Genomic DNA, 24,801 nt, shown 5'->3' on the forward strand with positions numbered 1-24,801 from the left:
GATCCATAGTCCTTAGGCATTATTACAGTATAGCAGTCACTATCACAAGAGTCACTATCTCACAAGAGTCACTATCTCAAAAGAGTCACTATCTCAAGTGCACTAACTCTACAGTATCAAGGGAGGAGGAGCAGATAGCTCAACTACAACTCAATTAATACAGGAGAAACACAAGGAAACTGAGAAAACTTGAAAAGAACGGCTGTACGCACAATCGCACTGAACGCTGAAGCAACAGTGACATCGACATCATAGAGAAAATAATACTACAATTCTACCTACCTACGTCACTTTCACATTTCGTTAGCCTCACAGAATAACATATTGTGATCTGAGTGTGTTCTGAGGGTTTGAAAGTTGGTACAACCCCAGACAACGCCATCTATTTCTCCAAAAAGGAACTTTTTTTTTTTTTTAACAAACGCCTCATTGAAGTCAGGGAATGTAATGGTGCATCTTTTGACAGCACACTTCAAAGTTTCAGCCATTTTTGACGCGCGGTTTTTATTTTACAGTCGTTTGAGTGAGTCGATGTGAGCATTTTTGTGAAAATGGAAAAATCGAGTATCGAGCTGTCTTAAAATATTTGTTTTTGAAAGGGAAATGCCCCTACGGAAATAAAAGATGAGTTAGATTCTGTGTACGGGGACTCTTCACCGTCATTTACCACAGTAAAATTTTGGGCAGCCGAATTTAAACGTGGCCGTAAGAGCTTCGGAGATGATGAACGTTCGGGACGTCCAAAAACTGCAACCACTGACGATAACATCGCTAAAGTTCACCAAATGGTGTTAGACGACCGCCGAATTAAAGTGAGAGAGATAGCAGAGACAATGAACATGTCCAGAGAACGTGTTTATCACATATTAAATCAAGATTTAGGCATGAGAAGGCTGTCGGCGCGTTGGCTGCCGCGTTTGCTAACGTCAGACCAACAACGTGTTCGAATGAACATTTCCAATGCTCTGTTGGCGCAGTTTAGGCGCAATAAATCCGAGTTTTGGCGCCGCCTAATTACTATATGAGAGACTATGTAGAAGAATAAAAATAAATTTTAAGAAAAAAAAACTTATCTATGTTAGGTCGGAAACTTTTCAGACCACCCACGTATAGTAGTTTATCAAAATACCTATGTAAGTCATATCCCATCAAAAACAATACTTGTCAAAAAATCCAAGTCTCGTAACTCAGTTGTTCTATGGTAAAAAGTTGTGAGATCCATGTAATACAAATCTTATCCACGCACGCATCTCACACTAAAAATCTTTAATGTGTTATATAAGTATATTGACTCGGCCATCGCATGGAAACACGTGTTAAATTAAATTATTTAGTGCGATGACCAATATGTATTTTTTTTGACAAGTATTGTTTTTGATGGGATCTCATTTCTTTTTGTATTTTGTAGACAGTTCTACTATTTTTTCTTTTCGGTACCTTCTAGGTTCGTAGGTGCGTTAACTTAGTTTGGTAGGTACCTACCTACATAAATCGCAAACTTGAGATAAGAATCAAGAATCTTTATTTTTGGCTAAGTAATGTACGGTGGCCTGCGCCTAAAAGTATACAGGCGGAGTTTTTAAAATAGCGATCTTAAGCTCACATGGTGTTCAAGCACATCCACATAAACACCACTGCAACACACATCACACACAACACGTCCCCGGATTTATAACAGATGTAGCTGGTCCCTTCATCATCAGGGATCGATTTTAAAACTCCGCCTGTATACTTTTAGGCGCAGGCCACCGTACGTAATGAAAAAACGTAACTTTGATAAGTACTTCGTACTGCATCAAATTTCCCTAATTAAATTTCAACTTTAGTTTCCAATACACAAAGTTCATTGTACATTAAGAAAATTTGACTATAAGTGGTTGCACTGGTAGCCTGGTGTGCTTTGTCCGTAGGTAGGTAATCCATCCTTTGCGGATTTAATTTGCATGACGGGAATTTTTTGCTCGATTACGACTACCGTGCGCCTATATTTACTTGGTGGGGCACTCCCGTGCCCCCAGATATGTGATTATGAAATTATTTAAGCAGTTGTACCTATCTAGAAAACTAGACCAAAATTGAAAAATTTTACTCGATTTGTAAGGGGCACTACCGTGCCCCAAAATATTTTAGTTTTCCCTTGATTCATACACCAAACACTACTTATATTCCAAATTTGAAGCTTCTAGGTCTGCTAGAAGTGCTTTAGAATTTTTATGATCGGTGAGTGAGTGAGTGATAAAATTAAGAAACTTTGACCCGTTATAATTCTTAAAGAACTGATTCAAATTGAATGAAATTTGAAATATACCGTGTCTTTACAATGCCTGCATGGTTAGTGAAAATTCAGTCTTCTAGTTTTATCCACAACGAAGTTACAGGGGGTCAAAAATGGCCTGATTTGCTTCGAGAAAAGGATGGTACGGCCGTGCCGCTTTTTTGCTCGACTTGGTGGGGGCATTACCGTGCCCCCAGATATAGTTAGTTTTAAATAAGGACATTATAAGCCAAGAATCCAGAACATACACTTTAGGTGTACCTATGTCCAAATTGCGTGTCCCAAAAAATAAACGCTAGGACATAATTCGAAAGGATCCATTAATCAATTGAATTTTTTCGGGGGCCAACAGGGCACTTAAGGTCGATTGCTGGGGTCCGGCCGGGAGTCGAACCTAATATCTAAAAACTAGGGGCCACTGCCGGGTCGAATATTGTCAAATTGCTGTGTTGTTATTGAGAGGGGGCATTATATTGACAATTTTAATGGGATTTAAACTACCGACGACCAGTGTTGGGCAAACACCAGTACGAATAGTGGCACTTTTAATGGTATCGACATCTGTTTTGATGTGGACTTTACAATAGTTTTATTAAATTACTTATAGTATAGAAAATCGACGACCGAATGGCGTAGTGGTTAGTGACCCTGACTACTGAGCCGAAGGTCCCGGGTTCGATTCCCGGCTGGGGCAGATATTTGTTTAAACACAGATATTTGTTCTGGGGTCTTGGATGTGCCCGTAAAATGGCAATAGGCCCGCCCCCTATTACATTGGGACTAACATGACACTCTGGCGAAAAGTGGGTGCAGCAATGTACCTCTGTCTACCCCGCAAGGGAGTACATTAGTACAAGGCTTGAGTGTGTGTGTGTGTGTGTTATAGTATAGAAAATCGCTTTCACTGGTCGAATTGTGTCGGAAAAGCGAACTGAAAATTGGCATCAGGCTTCGTAGCCTGAACTGGCTCAGCGAGGTATATACAGAGTGTCTCAGTTTGAACATGGAAATATCATTTAAGGCTAAGTGTTGCCCGTGGCAAAAACTGTAGTTAGATAACTAATTAATGGCAAGTTATTTTTATATTATTTTCAACATTGCTTGGAAAAAATCGCCATCAGCCATAACGCCGTCTATTGAACTTATTTAACTTTCAAATTATAATTTAGGGTGTGTGTTAGGTTATATGCATAAAGTAGTAATACAGGGTGTTGCAAAAAGGGTATACTAAGCCGAAACATACATGTGCAGCATGGTATATCTAAGCCCAAAAATGAAATCATAATTTCAAAATTCGCGAAAAAATAGTCATTCTCCATGGTAAAAAGTCACGTGACATAGTTTCTATGGAAAATGATAAAAATAAACACGAAATTCTCATTTCATGTTCGGGCTTAGATATACCATGCATACACTTAGGTTTCGGCTTAGTATACCTTTTTGCAAAACCCAGTATATTGTTAGTTTTTATTGCATTTTTTACATTGAACCTCTATTCCAAATTCTCACAAAAACCGACTGTAGAAAGCTCTTGATCAAGGAAGCTTAATTGCTATCTTCTCATGCAGTAATGTTTTTTACTCTCCATAACATATTTACTCTCACGTCGAAATGCAAATATTGACGTCTCGCGTCCTTACGCCGGGGGGACAAAGGAAGCCGACTGCTTTGATCTTTGCCGATCACTTGGACCAACTTGGACCACTATTTCGATCTTTTTGGTGAAGAACAGCTTAGGAGATATTAGGGCAGGACACCTTACTTATAATATGTGGTATTAAAATAAAACAATATTTCAGTAATTTTAGCTTCATTTGATTCACTCGCAAATGTGATAATTGGTCTGAACTGGATTGATAGGTTTACTTTAGGGTGCTTTTCCACCAGAGATGTGTGATTCCGTGGTGGTGTGGTGTACCTGGCTATGGATGCGTTTGATATCCACCTCACACACATAAATATATTATTTATTTATTTGATTTTGATCACATTCATTGGTTTACATAGCTTAGCACTGGTGGTAACGGATTTCTTTCACATCATCGACGCATAGCTGCATAGTATATTTCTGGTGATAGGATGTTTGCTGTAATTGCCAAATACCAAAACAGTAGGCTGAGACAGAAATAAGATTTCCGAATATACTGACAACACATGGTAGTTTTATAAAATACGTATAGCCAAGTGGGGTGCCAACTGCCAGCATTAGAGTTTGTCAAGTCTCAAACTCGCAGTCTGAGCAGAATAAATCTCTTTGATCTTGCCGATCCCCTGCCACCTGTACACAGATTTATTATATCTCATTTAACTAAGTTTTGTCTTAGCGGAGATTACACTCTGAGTGCGGCAAAAACTGTTGATTGATTGATTAAATTATGACTTCCGTTGGAAGATACAATGCGACTTGTACACACACACACACACACACTAGGAAGCCAGCGCATTAGGCATTCACGATCATTCTCATATATTTACTGGCTGCCTAGTGCGCGGGGGCCCTAACACACACACACAAATTAACAAGTATTTGGACCGCCCTACATTTGTAAAATCATAAGTGTTTTTGATCCTATCTACTTAATAGGTACTTAGGTACACAAGAAGTTACCATTTTATCAGTTTTTAGTTTTTTCCTTCTTTATGTAGTGCTATAATTTAAACAATAATACCGATTGCAGTCATAATCTTCTTTTCCAAAATAAAATTCAGAGTGGCATATTTTTGTTAGGTTATTATTAGGTTAGGTTAGGTTTATCGTAATTATTATCTAAAACACACATAGCGGGATGTTTATTAAGAAATCTAATATGCTAGATAAAAACCTAAGTCGCATCATTTCATTTATTTCCTATATGCTTAGGTATATGATTTTGTAAGTATATGCCTAAGTCAAGTTTGATTAAGCAGAGGTAGGTTTGATTTTACAAGGTTTCCTTAAAGGCTGGTTCGCTGTGAAGGGGGGCGGAGTAACTGAAAGTTTCATGATTCTAAACCAATGAAATTTAGTAAATAATTAGGTACGTAAGTACTTATAAAAATTAAGGCGGTGCTTGTGTTGTGTTATGTACAGTGCACCTACCTATGTTTTTATTTGGGCATCAGTTTATCATCATCAGCCAATATAGTCCTAAAACAACTCACATTCTGAGACATGGATGGCTGAAACTGCAACTTGAAAAACTGTAGCACAGCCTTGTCCGACTTTAGATAGATAGACGATATTATGTTTTATTCTAATAGACAACACTACCTTTGCATAGGGTTAGACGTGTTTTTTCTTTAACTGGTTTACAGCATTTAATGTAACGGAGAACTGTTTGTAATCCTCCTTTTTGTCGTAAAGTGTTAAGCTTATAGTGTATGTTTTACTTAGGTAAAAGTGAATAAATGTGTGTGCTTTGTCAAACTAACAATCTTTCAAAGAATTAATAAAGGGCTTGTTAGTTTGACATGGTATAAAAGTGCATTCGCTGAACACTTCAGAGCTACCAAGTTGTTTGAACCGAGCTGTAACAGGCATATGGTTTTCTCCAAAAACATCAAGTTTTATAGGATAATATGACAACTGAAATTAAGTTTCCCTGTCTCATCCTACCTACCCACTACCCTACCATTTGCCGTGTATCTTCCAAGTCAGTTTTTACCCGACTGCGGTAAGTAAGCATCTGAAAAAGAGGCTTAAGTATATTACTTTTTCCATGTCATTTGTTTCAATCGGAGAATCGACAATCACCTGTCAGTCTTTTTGTAGGTAAAATATACAGTTTTTGTAATAATAACTGTCCTTACAGACATAAGAAATTTACAGCGCGGTTTGAACCGGATAATGCATCTTCGCAATACGATTTCTTCGGGTATACTAATTAACTCTGTTTAAATTTTTGACTGAAATAAAACAGATGTCCTGACATATTTTTTTATTTATTTCCACTCTCGAATCGGCTTTGTTTGGTTTTTCTTTTTAATGTCAAGAGCATTACTTATTAGACATCTTATTAACATTTTTACAGGAATTCAGAATAAGAACGGTGGAAACAAATATTTTACGGGCAATGAAAAGGTTCTACTGAGAAAAGCACCAAATTACTCCTAAACGAAAAAGGCTAGCTTAATGACGCCTTCTGCAACATTGAAGTACAAGTAACAGAGCATCAGGATTTTACCAACAAAAAACGGTAATATTTTGTTCAAATTATAAATTAAATGTTTGTAAAAATTGGGGTTGTTCGGTGTCGCCATTTTGTTTTAGATATTTATTTCTCACAAGAATTATTTACAATTCACTTGAACATAGAAAATGTTGTATCTGTCCCGGCTGCACGGCACCTTTATCGACGACGGAGATAAATGACACTATAACGTGTTAAACTCGGCGATTTGATTGGTGGGACGTGTATTAATTGGAGTGTAGGTAGATGTACATTAGTGAATCTTCTTAGTATTAAGTTAGAAGTCTTTTTACACTTTCCCATTCACATATCTCAAAATCGAAAACACCACGTAGATAGTCAAAGTTCGAAGAAGTGAAGTTCATGTAAACTTCAAATCACGACAACTACCTATCCGTCATCTGCATCCACCTTCAACCTTATTCAAGGGAGTGTAAAAGCTGAATTATCTCAACACTATAGTATACAGTTACTGGACGTTCACGTGATAATCTCTTATCTCTGGATAATCTTCACGATTTGACAGTTTCACGTGGTAGTGGTTTGACGATGATGAGTTTAGGTCTGATGGGTTACTTTAGGGCTTGTATAGACAAAACTGCGTTGCGTTGCGACGTCGCATCGTAGAAACCTGCGACAGTACCTAATCAAGCATTAGCCCTGAAAAACTGCCAGACAAGTTTTGTGTATAAGCCCTAATACTGTCGAAAGACGAGCGAACGAGAGCTGTCGTGCAATGTCGTTTAATATAAAACGAGATAGAGTCTTGAATCGCATTACTTTTTACTGTGGTAAGCAATTATTTTACCGTGATTTTCCATATTTGTTCGAACAATATTATTCAGCATGACCCCCCGTTCAGGATGACCCCCTTTCGGCTTGCCATAACACTATTGCAACAACCTGTATAATGGGATATTTATAAGATACTTATCATAGATAATTACCTACATACAAACTATTTGTCAGAGGACTAAGTTTACCGACATAGCTGTCAAAATATGCAAGCTGAAGTGGCAGTGGGCTGGTCATATCTGCCGAAGAACCGATAACCGTTGGGGTAGACGAGTTCTCGAGTGGAGATCACGAACAGGCAAACGCAGCGTGGGACGCCCTCCTGCCCGCTGGACTGACGACCTTAGGCGGGTGGCGGGTAGTGGTTGGATGAGGAAGGGCGAGGACCGAGTGTTGTGGCGGTCCTTGGGAGAGGACTATTTCCAGCAGTGGATGATTATTGGCTGATGATGAACTATTTTTTAATTTAATTGTACCTACTTAATAAATTTTATGTTTTTCCGTTATATTTGGATATGAAAATTATACAAACATTGTACTACTCACGCCATCTTTAGCCAAATAGCGACATCACTTATTTCAGCTCTACAGCGCCATCTAGTATGCACTAGCTGAACTACGTAGTATGCTTGTATTCTAAGCACAAAAAACTACACAAGACCACGATTCATATTTATTTATATCGGTAAAGAAATGGTAGGTCTGCCGGTGATTATGAGAAATTAAAACTGAAACCCTTATACTGAATACGCACAAGTACGAAAATATATCCTCACTCCTATGATATCTATTCTATTCTATTCTATTCTATTCTGGTAGGGGGTGAAGTTCCTGTACGTGGCTCTCTCGAGTGGAACCTTTGTACATAAAGTACATATCCCCTTGATTTCAGCTCAGCCAGCCTAGCTCCCGAGTAAGATATCATTTTTGGACGAGAATAAGATGGAAGAAGAAATGAAACGTACCTGCGGCTGCGGCACGGGTCTGTTATCGACGTCGATAAACTTGTTTAATGCGCGTTCCCCAAATCATAGGGCTGTATTTATGGCGAATCCCGACATAGTGACGTTTATCTACATCGATAACGAACCCATGAAGTGGCTGCTGGTAGGGAAGAGGGTCCGGGTGGGCTGAGTTTCCTAATGCAGAGTTACGTAGGTTGTAGACGTTGTAGTATGCGGCGGAGTTGTGGTGTCACTGTCTTACAAGTTGGGAGCGGCAGGATAAAGGTAAGCATCCACCTTTTGGCATCGTACGAAACGGACGCATCGCATTTACACTCACGGGCAATGAAAAGGTTCCACTGTGAAAAGGCTAGCTTAATGACGCCTACTGCAACATTGAAGTACATTTAACAAAGCATCAGGATAGTACCAACTAAAAACGGTAAAATACCTATTTTTAAATTAAATGTTTGAAAAAATGGGATTTGTTTGGTGGCGGCATTTTGTGAGTGGAACTTTTTCATTGCCCGTGAGTGTAATATTCTTTGTACCTATAGTAAATCACACAAATGCGTCTACTTCCTCGATCGCCATTGGATTGCTTGGATTTTTGCCATTTGACTAGATCGATTTGATTAAAATCCAGACTAAAAAATCAACTTTGCATAGTATTCTGACCCCTGCCATAGACTAATATAATACACTATTACTATTAGGGCGGATTCGACCAACGTCGAGTAACTTTTTACTCACGAGTAAAGTACCAGTTACTCGCGAGTAAGCAGATTTTGCATTCTACCGAACCTGAAACCAAGATAACTAGCTTATCCCAAGAATAAAATGTTATACCGCCAAAATTGACCGTGTAACGAGCTTATCCGAGAGTAATTTTGTAATGGCGGCAGCACATCAGCTGATTAGAAAACCGTCATAATGACATATAAACACATCTGTCAAAACATAAACAAAAGTACGTTAAAAGGCAAAGTCTCAGAATAACAACAGCGAATAAAATATTAAAACATAAACAATTTCATACTTTTATAATCCATTCAAACTAAGTTGGCATGTCATTTCTATTGCATGCTTTGAAACGCAGCTATTTTTATTTTAGTTGCATTACAGTTTCGTTCCTCGTTCATTCAATTTAATCATGGTATAACTTGGTAGAATGTAAATGTACTTATCCTAGATATTTACTCGCGTATAATTTTAATTCCGGTATAGTTATTCTCGTGTAACGTGATGTTTGGACGAATTCACCCTTTTAGTGTATTAGTTTATGCCCCTGCTAAGTAATTAGGTACTTAACTACCTACCTTGTTCCAGCATCAACAAACACCAAAAGGTCAAATATGAGACTTGTCCGATTAGTATAATAGTGGCTAGCTGGCCAGCTGTATTAATGAAGCTAACTATATTTATATGAAACCGGTATTTAATAATACTAATAATAAAATTTAACAACAAGTTATCAAAGTGTAACTTCGCAACTGGGGATCACTTAGGCTTATGTAAAATGAAGTTTCGGAGCATTGCTATATACCTACGCTAACCATGAGTCATATGCTAGAGTAATTGTATAACCCTACTGTAAGTTAATCTGGCCTTATAAGAATCTGTTTGTAGTTAATTAAGTGGGAAGAGCGGTGGTAGCTCAGTCGGGTAAGCGCCCGCTTCTCGCGCCAGAGATGCGGGTTCGAATCCCGGCGCTGACATGTAGGTACCAATGACTTCTTTGAATTTAAGTACAATGTATACCATCGCTTTTACGGTGAAGGAAAACATCGGGAGGAAACCTGCATATCTAGATTTAGCACATCAATCTAGATAATTGAACCCACCAACCCGCATTGGACCAGCGTGGTGGGAAATGGTCCAAGCTTAGGAAAGCAGTTTAGAGCTAGGGGATATGCACAACGGTTGCACTCCAGAGAGCCAGGGGCAGGTACTTACACCCCCACAGAGAGAATAGATTAGGTAAGAACTAAGAACCTAACTAAAGATGTGGGATGTGTTATAGTAGAGAGACATAAGACAAATTTATACCAATCGGGCTAGCTGTGGGGAGTGGGGACTAACACATATTTATTTACGTAGGTACTTAGTAATATAATTAAGTAAACAAAGTCCAGTAAGGTTGGTGGCAATTTCTAATTCATTACCTAATAATCTAAAACAAATATACAATTATAAAAGTAAATTATACACGTGTAGTAAAATTCTGATAAGAGTCGTAGCAATTTGAAAATAAACCTTCTGTTGCGGAAAAATACGGTAACATTTAAATCCGACAAAAAAACTTAATTTAGTCAATACTTATTAATAATAACACGTCAATTTAAAGAACGAAGGCACAAGCTTTACAAAAACCGTTCTAATCTCTGCCGAGAATGTCAACAACAACGCAACGTTAAATTGAGCGTGTTGGGTTTTTATTTTCGCTTTGTCCGACACCACTTATACAATTACTAAGCTCTCCGGAGTATCTCAGCGTGTGCCGGTGACGCTGTGAGGCGTCGGACCTCACTCCTATATAATAGAGACCGAGGCTCACGGCCCACTAGTGCCACTGCAGGCGTCAGCGGTCAATGTGCGTAATCGGAATCAGTGACAGATAAACAATAAACAAAATGTACACAGTTCTCGTGCTAAGTGCGCTGTGCGTGCTTGTAGTGCAAGCTCAACTAGAGGGCGCTCTCGACTCGTTCTACAAAGAGAGAGAGAGCATGATTGAGGACGAGCTCGCCGCCTCGCTCGGCGGGAACCTGACCCTCAGCTCACGGGAGATCAGCGCCAACCGGATCCTCATGAGGGAGAAATACAAAGAGTTCGACTTCGCCTTCCAGAACCCCAGCCACTTCAACTTCTCCAGACTGGATATGACCTACAGGAACCATATCGGGAAGTCTCCAGTGTACAGCATCATGAAGAGGATGCCGAAAGGTGCAGCCCTCCACGTCCACAGCTCTCTCATGATGGATGCCGAGTACATGATGCAGCTCACGTACGAAGACGATTTGTACGTGTGCAACAGTTACGGGAAAATGAAATTGCAGTTCGCCGATGGGCCCCCGGCGCTGCCTTGCCCGACGTCGTGGCGGCTGCTAAGTGAAGTGAGAAAAGAGCCGGCTGATAAAGAGCGTATAGATAACATCCTCAGCAAAGAGTTCAAAATGGATTACAACGCCGAAGATGATATTAACAAAGTGTGGGATCGCTTCCAGAAAGCATTCCGAGCGACCAAGATGCTGCTCTTGTATAGACCGGTTCGAGAGAAGTTTTTTTACGACGCTCTAAAAAAATTCTACGACGACAACATTTTATACATAGAAATACGAAGCGGTTTGGACGAGCTTTACGAAAAGAACGGCACGGTTCACGATAAGCTTTATTTAGCTCGAATGTACCAGAAAGTGGCCAGCAAGTTTGCTTCCGAGCACCCAGATTTTATTGGTGTAAAGACGATACTGAGTGTAGCCCGCAAGTACAATATAAAGCAAGTCAGAGATTCGCTGAACGACGCAGTTAAATTGAAGGAAGAAATGCCTGATTTCATTGCTGGATTCGACTTAGTCGGCCAGGAAGACTTGGGCAGACCCTTAGCTGACTTCATTCCCGCATTGATCGAAGTAAAAGACAAGCTAGACCTATATTTGCACGCGGGAGAAACCAACTGGTTCGGGACATCATCTGACGAGAATATCGTAGACGCGATACTGCTGGGCACAAAAAGGATAGGTCATGGTTACGCATTGATAAAGCATCCTATCTTGATGGACGCCGTGCGTAAGAGGGAGATAGCTATAGAGGTGAACGTGATATCTAACGTGGTGTTGAACCTAGTGGAAGATGTGAGGAATCACCCGTTGGCGTCGTATCTGGCGCTAGGCCTTCCCGTGGTGCTGTCTAGTGATGACCCTGGAGTGTGGAGTGCGGATGCTCTGTCTGATGACTTCTACGTAACTTTCATGGGTGTGGCCAGTCGCAGAGCCGACATCAGGACGCTGAAGCAACTGGCTCTGAACTCGATAAGATACAGTGCTCTGAGCGACGCCGGGAAATCTGATGCGTTGAGACTCTTCAATGAAAAGTGGGATAAGTTCGTGGATGATTTGATAGAATCAGAGACGACACAGTAAATGTATGTGAAAAAGTGTTAATTTCTAAACAGGGTATTATTATGTGTAAGTGTTCAAATTATTTATTGATAGGTTAGGATGTAATTTTATTAAATGAGGATGTTATGTCATGATGTAAGATAGCCATATAACATCATAAAAACGACTAATTATGCAATTAACAAATAAAAAATCAATAGGTATATGAATACCTATATTCCTACCGTCATTTGATAACAACAATGAGACTCAGTGTTGGTCACATTGAGTAGTATTGTATCATGTCACGTACGGTCAACAAAAGAGATACGTAGCTATCCACTGGACGTTAATCTAAGGTTTAACCGAATCTTTACTTTATTTTCACACCTAACAATAACCGTAACAGATACCAAGACCAAGTATCTCTTTTGCTGACCGTACCATCGAGATAACCCGTTGTGCGCTACCCGTTGGGTCGTAAGACAATACATAATCTACGTATGTGTTTGTATTTTTTTTAATGTTTAGTCGAAATATGACTTTTAGAATTTTGCTATCGGTACAGTGCTATCGCTCGGGTCTGATTACGTATTTATATAATATAACATATTAATATTACTGATCAATAATACTCACAAGTTCCTGAGTAGGTGTAAACTTCGAACTGAAGTGTACAAGTTCGCAACCTTTCTCTTATCTTATCTAGATTTTCAGTAGGTAAGCAAGAATGGAACTGATTCTGAAGTAAAATAATATGTAAGTAAGGGTGAGGTCCCATTGCTGCGTTGCGTCATCGCTTCGGTCATAAAAAAATATATGGCAGCGACGACGCATCGCTCCAATGGGGCCTCGCCTTAAGTGTAATAGTTGTCTGAATTTAAAAGTGAACCAGTAAACTGTAATTATAAATAATTAGGTAAGCACCTAATTTAATATACTTAATTTTTAAATTACATTTATTGAATACATATATTGAAACTAGAAGTACCTAATATTAATAACTTGTTTATTATTATAATAATTTCGATTGAAGGCACTTACTTCATATTCATACTAGTGTTGCCACGAATAGTGAATTGGCCGAATACCGAATACCGAATATTCGGCGAAACTGCCGGCCGAAGCGCCGAATATTCGGCCGCCGAATATTCGGCGCTACAATCTGTTTTTTTTGTTCCTGGAACTGCTTTGAAGAAGTCGCTACAGATTATATGAGAAATGCTAATTATTAGGAGGCAGATGCTGTGGCAAACGAGTTGAATTTTTATTTGATAATAGTTTGCCTAGATCGGATGGCCGATCCTTACAAGTGGTGGTCAGCAAACAAAAAACAATACCCGAACCTTTTGAAATTTGCAAAAACTTATCTTTCTTCATCTGGAAGTAGCGTTTATAGTGAGAGGTTATTTTCTGAGGATAGTTACAATGAAAAGCGCAATCGTGGGCTACCAAAAAATGCTGAAATGCTCGTTTTTATCCAGCACAACTTACTACTGATTAATTTTAAGTACTAAAATGTTGTGATTTGGAAATAAATACACAATTTTGATTAAAATAACCAGTCATTTTTTACATGATTTACTATTCGGTATTCGGCCCGAATAGTACGCACTATTCGGCCGAATACCGAATACTGAAAAAACTAGCCGAATAGGCCGAATACCGAATAGTTGCCGAATATTCGTGGCATCTCTAATTCATACTCCTATCTAGGTAAGTACTATTGTATGTATACAAGTACCTACCTATGTACTCATCCACCAAAATGTATTTATATTTATTGCATAGGTATATTTTTACTATGTAGGTAAGTACCTACTGTGTGTACAAACTTAAATTAAGTAAGAAGTTAGGTATTAAGTATAGTATTTTTTATATGTATTTAAAAAAACAAGATGTTTAACATCATTGTAAATAAATGACAATGAAAACAAAATTTTAATGTGTATTTATTTTAGTTACACCTACTATAGGTAAACTATGATAATTATTTTAAATAATCGATGATACTGAAAGCCGTAACACTGAATAAGCTGAAAAGAGCTTTACAGTCATGAAAATAAAGGGAGCGATAAGACTTTTTGTCATTTTCAGTTATTTAAGTACTCAATGTTAAATAAATCACTTTTTAACATATTTGTGCTTCAATGCAGTGCAATTGTGACGATTACCTAAATACTGTGTAATTGTTCCGTGTGCCGTGATGTTCGGTCAAGTTACGTGAATCGCAGTTAACCATTAGATAAATTCCCTAGGTAATAACAATATTTGTTCTCTGCGATCTGCGCCGCAATTTTCGGTCAAGTCACGTGAATCGCAGTGTACCTACGACTAGATAAATTAACGGATGTTAATCGCGTGGAACTGTGAACGTTGGCGCTAAACGCGTGACGGGCGTCGTGTGGGCAGCCAATGAGGTGTGGACACAGAATTATCACCCTAATTGACATGCAGTGACTAATGAGAGTAATGAGTGGGCTCCTGTATGTACAGGGTGATTATTGCATGACGGTATTGCAGCTCAATATGTAGATAAAACTCGAAAAATAATAATATGTGCACGGCCATCCGATCCGATACTAGGCAGAATCCTATGAGTTGGACAGCTGATATTATCTATACAGATAGGTACATAGATAGATACATCTTCATCGTCACTACCGATCCTTCCTGACTTCTGGGGCATGGGTCTCAATCAAGGAAGAGTTTAGGCCGTGTTGATTCTAGGTCGGGCATTCAGGACAAAATTAAATTATTTTATAAATATAGATAGAAGAGATTTTTTCCGGAATGGCGTCAGGAGGTCGACAACAGAGACGTCTGGAATGAGCATAAGGAGGCCTTTGCTCAGCAGTGGGACGCAACAATGGCTACATAAAAAAAGAGAAGATAATAATCACCCTATATAGCCCATCAGCTTGGCGTGGTGACTGCCGCAGTGACTGCCATAACGAAGCTCACGCGGGTGCTCCGCGGATGGGTGACCGCAGGCACTGTGACGGCGTCTACGGCTTAATTAGTCCTGTCTTGAGACGTGTCGACGTTCCGTCAGATAATTACTATGTTTAGTAATTATCTATATATAGGATTTAAAATACTGAATTGATTTTCATGAAACTTTTCAGTTATACAAGGTGTTGCCAAAAGGAAAAAGCAAGCCGAACTGGGTTGACTCAGCTCGTTATTCTAATAATATACCTAGTATCTACCTACATATCTGTATATGGTATATATTGTAACTAACTATAAATTAAATAATTTGTTTGTAAATAATGTTGTAGATAAAATCGATTTCACATAAGGATTAAGAAAAGAAAACCTACTTAAGTATAACCAGATACTGTGCCAGATTTCAAGGCTTGGTGAGATCAAGGTAATGTTAATAATACTATAATTATTCTTCTTTTAAGTACACAAATTTATTTGCAGTTAACAATGTGAACTAATAAATAAGTACTACATAAGAAAATATATTACAATGTATAAAAAAACATTTGTAGGTACTTTTTAATTTTAGACCTATGGCTCCTGAATTCTTGTTACAAAACGTTATGCTTCGGTGCATATAACAGTTTCACAGATTTCACAATTCACCTTCGTTATCGCGCCTAACTAAACCGTCAATGAACCTACTCCATCGTTTTTCAAACTCATAGATCATCTTGTCTTTGTAAGGCGCTGTGCTGTAATACAACGAGTTGAGAGCTAGTTTCTTCAGCAACCTGAGATCAGCATTACGACTAGACACTCCTACGAATGCAACATAGAAGTCATGGGACAGAGGATCCGCCTCCCACACTCCTGGGTCGTCGCTTGAAATAACCACAGGCAGTCCTTGAGCCAGGAATGAGGCCAACGGATGATTCCTGATATCATCCACAAGCTTCAAAACGTTATTCGATATAACGTTTATCTCTAAACCGATATTTCTCCTCTTCACCTCTTGTAGGAGCACCGGGTGTTTAGCCAGAGCAAATGCATGCCCTATTCTCTTAGTGCCAAGAGCTATAGCATCAAATAGGTTGTCATCAGTGGTAGTGCCAAACCAGTTGGTTTCACCTGCGTGGAAGAAGTAGTCTAATTCATCGGCTCCAGCAGATAGTTGAGGAACGAACTCTTTAAGGGGCACTCCAAGATCCTCTTGGCCAACCAAATCAAAGCCAGCAAAGAAATCCGGTAATTCTGCCTTAATTCTTTTAGCTGTTTCTAGATATTCTTCGACGGTACTAGCTGAAACGAGTCTTATAGGTGCATAGATGAGTCTTGCTCCGAAAAAGTCTGGATAGTCAAGAATGAATCGATCTAGCATTTTTTTGTATGATTTCGCTGTTTGCACTGCATCGTAGGTGTTACCTTTTAAATCATATAATGGTGGTAAGACACTTCTTATTTCAATGTACATTATGTTATCTTCTCTAAATGCTTTCAGGGTGTCGTAGAAATACATTTCCCAAATAGGCTTATAACCAAACAGACCGCTTGTTTTTACAAAATAATTTCCAAACTTATTCCAGGCAGCGTTGACATCAGGGTACACTTCGGATGGATTATCTACGACGACAGTGAAATGCTTACGAAGGTGTGCATCAAACTTTTCAACATTACCAGATGAGTATCTCGCATCTCTCATTAGAAGCCACTGGGTTTCGCAGGGCTGTTCAGGTTCATTTTCAGAGAAGAGAAAACTTATATCTTCATCTACAAAACAAACATAAAGATCATCAGAATATGTAATGTTCACCACATAGTCGGGGCTCAGTAATCCTGTGTCGTGTGCATGCAGTACTGCTCCTTTAGGCATACTCTTTATGACTTGAAACATGGGAGATTCTTTCACATCATCTTTGTATTTAAAGAAGTGTTTAGACAGGTTAAAGAACTGTGGATAATTAAATCCGTCGTCAACATCTTTCATTTTCATATCCATCACAATAGCATTGGCTTTCTCTTCATTGTCTGTCAAAGTAATATCACTCCCTACCATCATGTCCACTTCTCTCGCGAGTAAATTTGCTTTTTCTCTAATAACATGTTTCTCGTCTAGGCCGATTACTGTAGCGAACAAAAAACTAAACAATAAGGGCACTGTTCCTTTCATATTGTCACTGACGAAATCCAATTTATGAACACAAATAGTCCAGTAATGTGTAGAATGTGCCGAGTGTCCGAGGCCACTAAGCACGAAAACGTTACTCGACACCGTGTCCAATTCATCAATTTAATTCGATTCGACTCACGTTTCCAGCCAATATAGATAACTTTTTATTTTATGAATCGCAAAGCACAAACTGAATGCACATTACAATCTTATTTCTGAGTACCGACTAAAAATATTCTGATTGATAGGTAATTTTACTATAAGTAATGATTATTTTTATTTGGGTAGGGTACCTAACCCAACATCTTATTTCGGCCACTTCTTTAAAGCCGAATATTATATACCCAAGTAGAATTTCTATGCAAATAGGCACTCTTTACTGTGGATATGTTTGTGGGTATAAAGTATCTACTTTACTTACACAATATTTTCTTTGAGACCATCCATAAAAATCAAAACTTCTTAGCAATGGACATAAATTATTAGAATCCGATTTTTTTACTTTTATGTTTCGGCTAAAAACCACGCTATATTGAATCACTAGATTTCGTGGCTTATATCTATCTAATCTTATCCAGCAACGTAGAAACAAAAGTCTTATCGCACTTGTTACAGCAGTAGTAGGGCCGGTAATCTTGGTTAGATAAACAATAGATCTTGCACATTTTTGTAATTTCGTTCAATATAAATACTACATACTAAGAGGATTAAAATTTATGCCCAGAAGCTATAGAAATGATTGTATGATATGAAATATTTGTATATCACGTTATTTCATGTTTTTGTTTACCTTTAATTTGAATTAAAAAGTAAACGTCATTTTCGCTGTCATTATAATGCGTTAATGCGTTTTATTTTATCATAGATGTTCATAAATTATTGTTTACTATCACTTTATACTTAATTACAAAATACATACATACATACCTACTTACAATACACCTAGTTATAGTTGGTATAAATAAGGTTTACAATACAATCTTCATAATAATATCCCTGCATATATGTGTAAGCTACCCGAATCGTACGCGCGACATGTTTCCTCATCACAGTAATGTCTTGGGGCTACGTATTCGCAATCAGAAGATTAAAGCAAGAGGTGACAACACTTGTACCTACTTGCCCAGGTATTGAGGTATCTCTGCAGAGTGGAGAGCACTCACACAAAGCATAATACACGGTACTGTATGCAAGCACAGAGAGAAAAAAACACTCATGCAACGATGCGCGCGACATTACCGATTTCCCGCCAGCCGCCATTTTTTTTCTTTTTTTTAAATTCTGCCACAGTGGGGATGCAGTGGCAGTACTGTTCTGAGTGCCACTTAATCCGCCCCAACCCTTCTCCCTTGCATAAAATCAGCATGGCGGATGAGACGCGTATTTATTTTTCCTTTTAAACTCCTTTCTTTGGACCCCTTTTGAAAGCGAAACCCTCCTTTTGAAGACGCCGGCGAGTTGTAATTTACACCAGCATTCATGTTGTTTAGTAGATTAAATTTAAAACGTTTAATCCCGCAGTTCTATTGAGCTCAAGTGGTCTGCAGTGTGGTCTGTTATGTTTTTTTGAGTCGGTGAATTTTTTATATTTTTTTACTATTTGGCCGGGTACGATTCTGAATAGTGCTTACCTCAATAATCATAGAAATTTAGCCTTTACATTTTACGTTCAGGGATATTACAGCATTATAATATTGAAATACCTACTGTGAATAATATTTTAAAACAGTGATAATGATAACTCCGTTGAAATTGTGATGTTGTTTGACCTTTACACACTTCTTTCCGAGAAGACATTATTTTATCAGTTTCAGTGTAAGTTAGAATAACATGAATTTTACTAATAACTGGAAGTCAGTGATTAAAACTGATGGTATGTTGTGAATTTGTGAAGTAAATAAGGAAATGACTAATACTGTTATTTATATTAGGTAAGTACTCATTATAAATTACTAACTGAAATTAATAAATGAGAGCTTCTGAGAGCACTGCGATAGTCTAATCAAGTAATGTTTGTACTTAGTTACTTACATTAATAATAACCTCTATAGGTAATTATGTAAGTACCTAAATACACACACGTGTAGTTAAAATCTTTATATTTCTAGCCCACATTTTAATGAGGTATTATTAAGTATTAGTATTTTTTTATAATTAATGATAAATGATAAGGGACAAATGACACAGGGTAGTTGTCCTCAAATTTAATGTGCACAAAATCCTAATCCTAACTAATATTATAAATGCGAAATATCGATCAAAAACATCGCACCGCCGCTGCCGCCGCGCCGCCCGCGCCGTCGAGTCGTCCTGCGCGCTCTGTTCATTACGTACTTATAGCTTCTCCGACGAACATAATAATTATAATAAGGAGAACGCTGAAGAAGACATTGCAGTGTTTACAAAATTTTTGGCCGTTCCAAGAATTTGCAGAGATGGGCAAGCTATCTCTGTTTCTTAAGTCACTCTTTAAAGTTGATGCAGCCGCCGAATGGACAGATGTGGCTGTCAAGCAAAAGTCCTTGCTGCCAATCTATTTAATCTTGATTTAATCCAAATGGAAATAATCGATCTGCAAGAAGATATGTCTTTGCAAATATATAAAAAGGTGTCAACTGAAGAATTTTGGGTCAAACATGTCCCAGAAAAATATGAAAATTGCAAAAAACTTGCCATCAATTCGGCGACTATGTTTGGTAGGACATACATATTAAATATGCAAAATATCTCTTTTAAAATTTTCAGATTTTTTTGAAAAACTAATATAGACGCTCCCTTAGAAGACACTCTTCGAATTAGCTGTTCTTCACGAGAACCAAACTATAAAAACCTGGCTCAAGACCGCCGATGCAATTTATCTCACTAATTTTAGTAATAAATAGCTGTACTTACTTAATTATTATCAGTTGTTTTTATTCTGGACCTTTTAAAATTTTGTCGACCAATATCCGGACTCTACCTGAAACTACTTGCCGACCCCTGGCTAGACCCTGGGAAAGAACATAGGCTACTTTTTATCCCGGAATTCCCACGGGAAAACTTTTTGAGGCGAAGCGAAGTGCGCGGTAACAGCTAGAAGAATATAATTTTGCAAAATAGCAGAAACTACAGGTGCCCAATAGTGCTCATGTAGATGGGTGTAGCTAGGTATATAATGTGTTTTTACTGCGTGCGGTGTTTTACTTTGAGACAATAATAATAATAGGAATTCAGAGACTAACTTTCATAGGTAACTTTGCAATGAAACAGCTAATTCAATTATATTTTATTTGAACCGACTCCTAAAAGGAGCATTATCACCATTTGTACGGAACGACTGAAGACGTTATAGTTTATAGTTAGTCTTCTTTGTAAATAGTTCATAGAAATAACCAGATAGAGTAGTTAGCCCGATCACACTTGCGAAGGTTCTGGAACATTCCATAGTTTTCATGAAGTTTCCACAATGTTTTAGAATAATTAGTATATAATAGATAGTTCGATAATAGTCCAGAAGGTTCTAGAACAATGGCCAGGGAATGTTCCATAACGTCCGCGAACCTTCTAGTCGCTAAGTTACATAGGTACTTATAGTTGTTTGTTGTATTGTTTACGTTTGTACCTACTTTGGTAATAATAATAAATAGTGTGACCTCGGGTATCTCTGGAATATTCAGGAACATCGCTCGCCGGACTATATAAAGGGATGGGTCCGGCGAATAATATAGTCAGTTTAATAGTAACAGCGGAACAGTAAACAACATACAGTCCCCTAGTAACAGCCTACAGTGAAGATCTCCAGAGACACTCGAAGTTAACAGTGAACAGCAATACCGGTGTTTTCTTTGGAAGACTCTACAGGCTAACAGCTACCTAAACAGTGGCATTTCCACATCTTCTTTAAGAACCAACAGGTGCACCGCCACTTCCTTCGAACCGTACAGTAATAGTTCCCAAACGGTCGAGGTGATTCGCACATTTGGTCCTTCGAGCCGGATTGAAGACTCAGGAATGCCTGTTACGAGGTCCACGACAGGGAGGCTACAGCGCGGCGGCCTAGAACAGAAGCCCACAGAAGAATCACCGGCCGCCGGCGCCACCGCCTCCACCACCACCGCTACAGACTCCGACATGCACACGCCGTCAACCACCGTGACAGCATCGACATTGACGGGTGTGTCCACTGGAGTAACGACGCCGCCCTCGTCTGCGAGGGTGCATAGCGTCTCGCCCCCCATAACAGGGGGGGTACCGCTCCCTGTGTTCGGGGGAGTAACGCCGCCGCCCTCCACTGCCGCGAGGGTGGTAACAGCTGCTGTCGGAACGCCCTTCCCGCCGTCATGCATCCGGGCTACTCCGCCAGCGTCTACAGCAAGATCGAAGGCCAAGTCATTGAAGGCACGCCGCATCGCCGAAGCAAAAGAAGAATTAGCGCGTCGTCGAGTTGAAATCGCCGAAGCGAAAGAAGAAATAGCACGTCGTAAAGCTGAACTTGCCGCCGCCCGGCTCGCAGTTATTGAAGCTGAATCCGACACCGACGACGACGACGACGACGGCAGCATCAGCTCCGAGATGGAGAGTACACTCGGGGTCGACACGTGGCTCGAAACACAGCCGCACGTACTGGCCAACGAGCCTCACTCCGCGTCAGCATCACCACCACCGCCAACAGAAGCTGCTGACGACTCCGGTCAGCATGTAGGAGACTACGTTCTGCCGCCGCCAGCCGCTACCGCCGTCGACCCTGTCGCTCAGCCGCGGGCAAGCGACTCTATGAGCCTCACCGCCCTCGCCGAAGCTATCGCTCTGGCTGCAAGAGCCGGGGCGCCGCCGCCACCGCCTCCGCGTCACATCAGCGAGCTACCGTATTTCAGCGGCGCACCGCACGAGTGGCTACAGTTCAAGACCGCCTACTACGAGTCCGCCGCATCACTCGCGCCCTGCGACAACATGGGGCGCCTACGTCGATGCCTCAAAGGAAGAGCGAAGGAAGCTGTCAGCCGCCTGCTCATCACCAGCACGACGCCCGAGAACGTGATGAAGTCACTTGAATTGTGCTTCGGGCGCCCGGACAGCATCGCACTCGCCGAGTTGGAACGTCTGCGGGCACTACGTCGACCTGCGGATAATGCTACAGAGTTCTGCTTCTTTGCAAATGAAGTAAGCAACATAGTGACGGTACTGCAAGAGCTGCACCGCGACCGCTATCTCAACAATCCTGAGATCACGCAGCTCACAGTCGAGAAGCTCACCTCCGCCCACAAGCTTCGCTGGTACGACTTCTCCGCCGCACAGTCACCTGAGGAACCAGACCTGCTGAAGCTCAGCCGATTCCTCATTCGGGAAGCTTCCATCTGCATGCCGCACGCACACGCGAAGATGATTGCCTACGAATCGAAGAAACAGCAGCCATCGCACCGCGCACAATGGACATACGCAACAACCGAACAGAAACCTACGTGTCCAGTGTGCTGCAACAGGGGCCACGACCCAACAGAATGCCGCAAGTTCGTCGAGAGTGACGTCGACTCACGCTGGCACCTAGCGAAGCAGAGTAGGCTCTGCTTTAGCTGTCTACGCTACCGCAGCAAGACGCACCGATGCAGAAGGAGGAAATGTGACATCGACGGCTGCGAGAGGTTACATCACCGACTGCTACACTTCGTCCGCAACGACAAGTCCGAAGTCAAGAATACAGAAGTAGTCGCCTCTACATGGACACCGAAGCGAACGAAAGCGTATCGCAAAATAGTAAAGGTCCCAGTCTCCGGACCGGCGGGAGCGGTCGATACATGCGCGCTCCTAGACGACGGATCTACAGTAACGCTCATCGACAGTGAAATCGCACAGAAGATCGGAGCCAGGGGACCCATAGACCCTCTTTACATAGAAGGTGTCTCCGACACAAGCGTCGACGAGTCCGCATCGCGTCGCGTCGTACTCACTCTCACAGTGAACGCACGCACAGTACAGAAGCTGCACCTCGCCGCACAGCGTGTCACCGACCAAGACCTCGCTGGCTGCCCTCACCTGGAAGACATCCAGCACGAGCTGAAGCACGCAGACATGAAGCCAGGCCTGCTCATCGGGCAAGACAACTGGCACCTGCTGATGGCGGCAGAAGTGCGAGTGGGACAACGACACCAACCAGTGGCTTCACGCACACCACTGGGCTGGGTGTTACACGGTGCACACACACGCACACTGGGACAGCGTGTGCACTACGTCAACAACATCGTCAGTATCGAAGACAGCATGGACGAGCAGCCGAAGAGACACTTCGCGCTCGACTCACTGACGATCACACCGAAGATACTGAAGCTTGACACAGAACAGCAAAGACTCCAGAACCCTACTACCAGGCACGGCGGTCAAGGTCGGAGACGTCGTCATGGTGGCAGACGGCAACCTACCACGCAACACGTGGTCGAAAGAACTGGTCACGTCTGCCTACCTCGGAGAAGACATCGTACGAGCAGTCGACGTTCAGACCAACAGAAGGACCCTCAGAAGACCACCCAAGAAGCTGGTGATCCTGCCTACAGCTCCAGTCGTTCTGACCGAAGATTTCAACGCCCTGCAGGCGATGACCGGCGGGAGAGATGTACGGAACGACTGAAGACGTTATAGTTTATAGTTAGTCTTCTTTGTAAATAGTTCATAGAAATAACCAGATAGAGTAGTTAGCCCGATCACACTTGCGAAGGTTCTGGAACATTCCATAGTTTTCATGAAGTTTCCACAATGTTTTAGAATAATTAGTATATAATAGATAGTTCGATAATAGTCCAGAAGGTTCTAGAACAATGGCCAGGGAATGTTCCATAACGTCCGCGAACCTTCTAGTCGCTAAGTTACATAGGTACTTATAGTTGTTTGTTGTATTGTTTACGTTTGTACCTACTTTGGTAATAATAATAAATAGTGTGACCTCGGGTATCTCTGGAATATTCAGGAACATCGCTCGCCGGACTATATAAAGGGATGGGTCCGGCGAATAATATAGTCAGTTTAATAGTAACAGCGGAACAGTAAACAACATACAGTCCACTAGTAACAGCCTACAGTGAAGATCTCCAGAGACACTCGAAGTTAACAGTGAACAGCAATACCGGTGTTTTCTTTGGAAGACTCTACAGGCTAACAGCTACCTAAACAGTGGCATTTCCACATCTTCTTTAAGAACCAACAGGTGCACCGCCACTTCCTTCGAACCGTACAGTAATAGTTCCCAAACGGTCGAGGTGATTCGCACACCATTACAATAAGACAGAGCGGTTTCCTAATCAAAGCATTTAGGTAGGTGTATCAACTTCCGACTAGTTACATCAAAAACTTTTACAACAATGCCATTATTATTTCACGGTGCGGGTCGTGTAAATCATAAACACATAACATCGGTCCGGCGGCCACTGCTTACTGATTGAAGCATCAATGT

At 40.6% G+C, this 24,801-nt stretch overlaps 3 protein-coding genes across 3 annotated transcripts; 2 read left to right on the forward strand and 1 right to left on the reverse strand.

The window, feature by feature from the left end:
* Positions 1–10,527: 10,527 nt before the first annotated feature.
* LOC105381732 (adenosine deaminase 2) lies at positions 10,528–12,892 on the forward strand. Its single transcript, XM_011551527.3, has one exon. The coding sequence runs from the start codon at positions 10,817–10,819 to the stop codon at positions 12,323–12,325; it is 1,509 nt and encodes a 502-aa protein (XP_011549829.3). The 5' UTR covers positions 10,528–10,816; the 3' UTR covers positions 12,326–12,892.
* Positions 12,893–15,683: 2,791 nt separating this feature from the next.
* Positions 15,684–17,644, reverse strand: LOC105381731 (adenosine deaminase 2). The gene has a single exon (XM_011551526.3). It carries the CDS (start codon positions 17,382–17,384, stop codon positions 15,870–15,872), a length of 1,515 nt encoding a protein of 504 aa, XP_011549828.3. The 5' UTR covers positions 17,385–17,644; the 3' UTR covers positions 15,684–15,869.
* Positions 17,645–21,374: 3,730 nt separating this feature from the next.
* Positions 21,375–24,121, forward strand: LOC119693610. The gene is made up of 2 exons (XM_048626528.1): positions 21,375–23,739; positions 24,117–24,121. The coding sequence occupies exons 1-2, from the start codon at positions 21,375–21,377 to the stop codon at positions 24,119–24,121; spliced, it is 2,370 nt and encodes a 789-aa protein (XP_048482485.1).
* Positions 24,122–24,801: the final 680 nt, after the last annotated feature.

This window comes from Plutella xylostella, chromosome 16, assembly GCF_932276165.1.
Source record: "Plutella xylostella chromosome 16, ilPluXylo3.1, whole genome shotgun sequence".
Lineage (NCBI taxonomy): Eukaryota > Metazoa > Arthropoda > Insecta > Lepidoptera > Plutellidae > Plutella > Plutella xylostella.

Excerpts from the sequence above, each read along its gene's own strand:
- LOC119693610 (XM_048626528.1), top strand. The coding sequence starts at position 21,375 with ATGCCTGTTACGAGGTCCACGACAGGGAGGCTACAGCGCGGCGGCCTA.
- LOC105381732 (XM_011551527.3), top strand. The coding sequence starts at position 10,817 with ATGTACACAGTTCTCGTGCTAAGTGCGCTGTGCGTGCTTGTAGTGCAA.
- LOC105381731 (XM_011551526.3), bottom strand. The coding sequence starts at position 17,384 with ATGAAAGGAACAGTGCCCTTATTGTTTAGTTTTTTGTTCGCTACAGTA.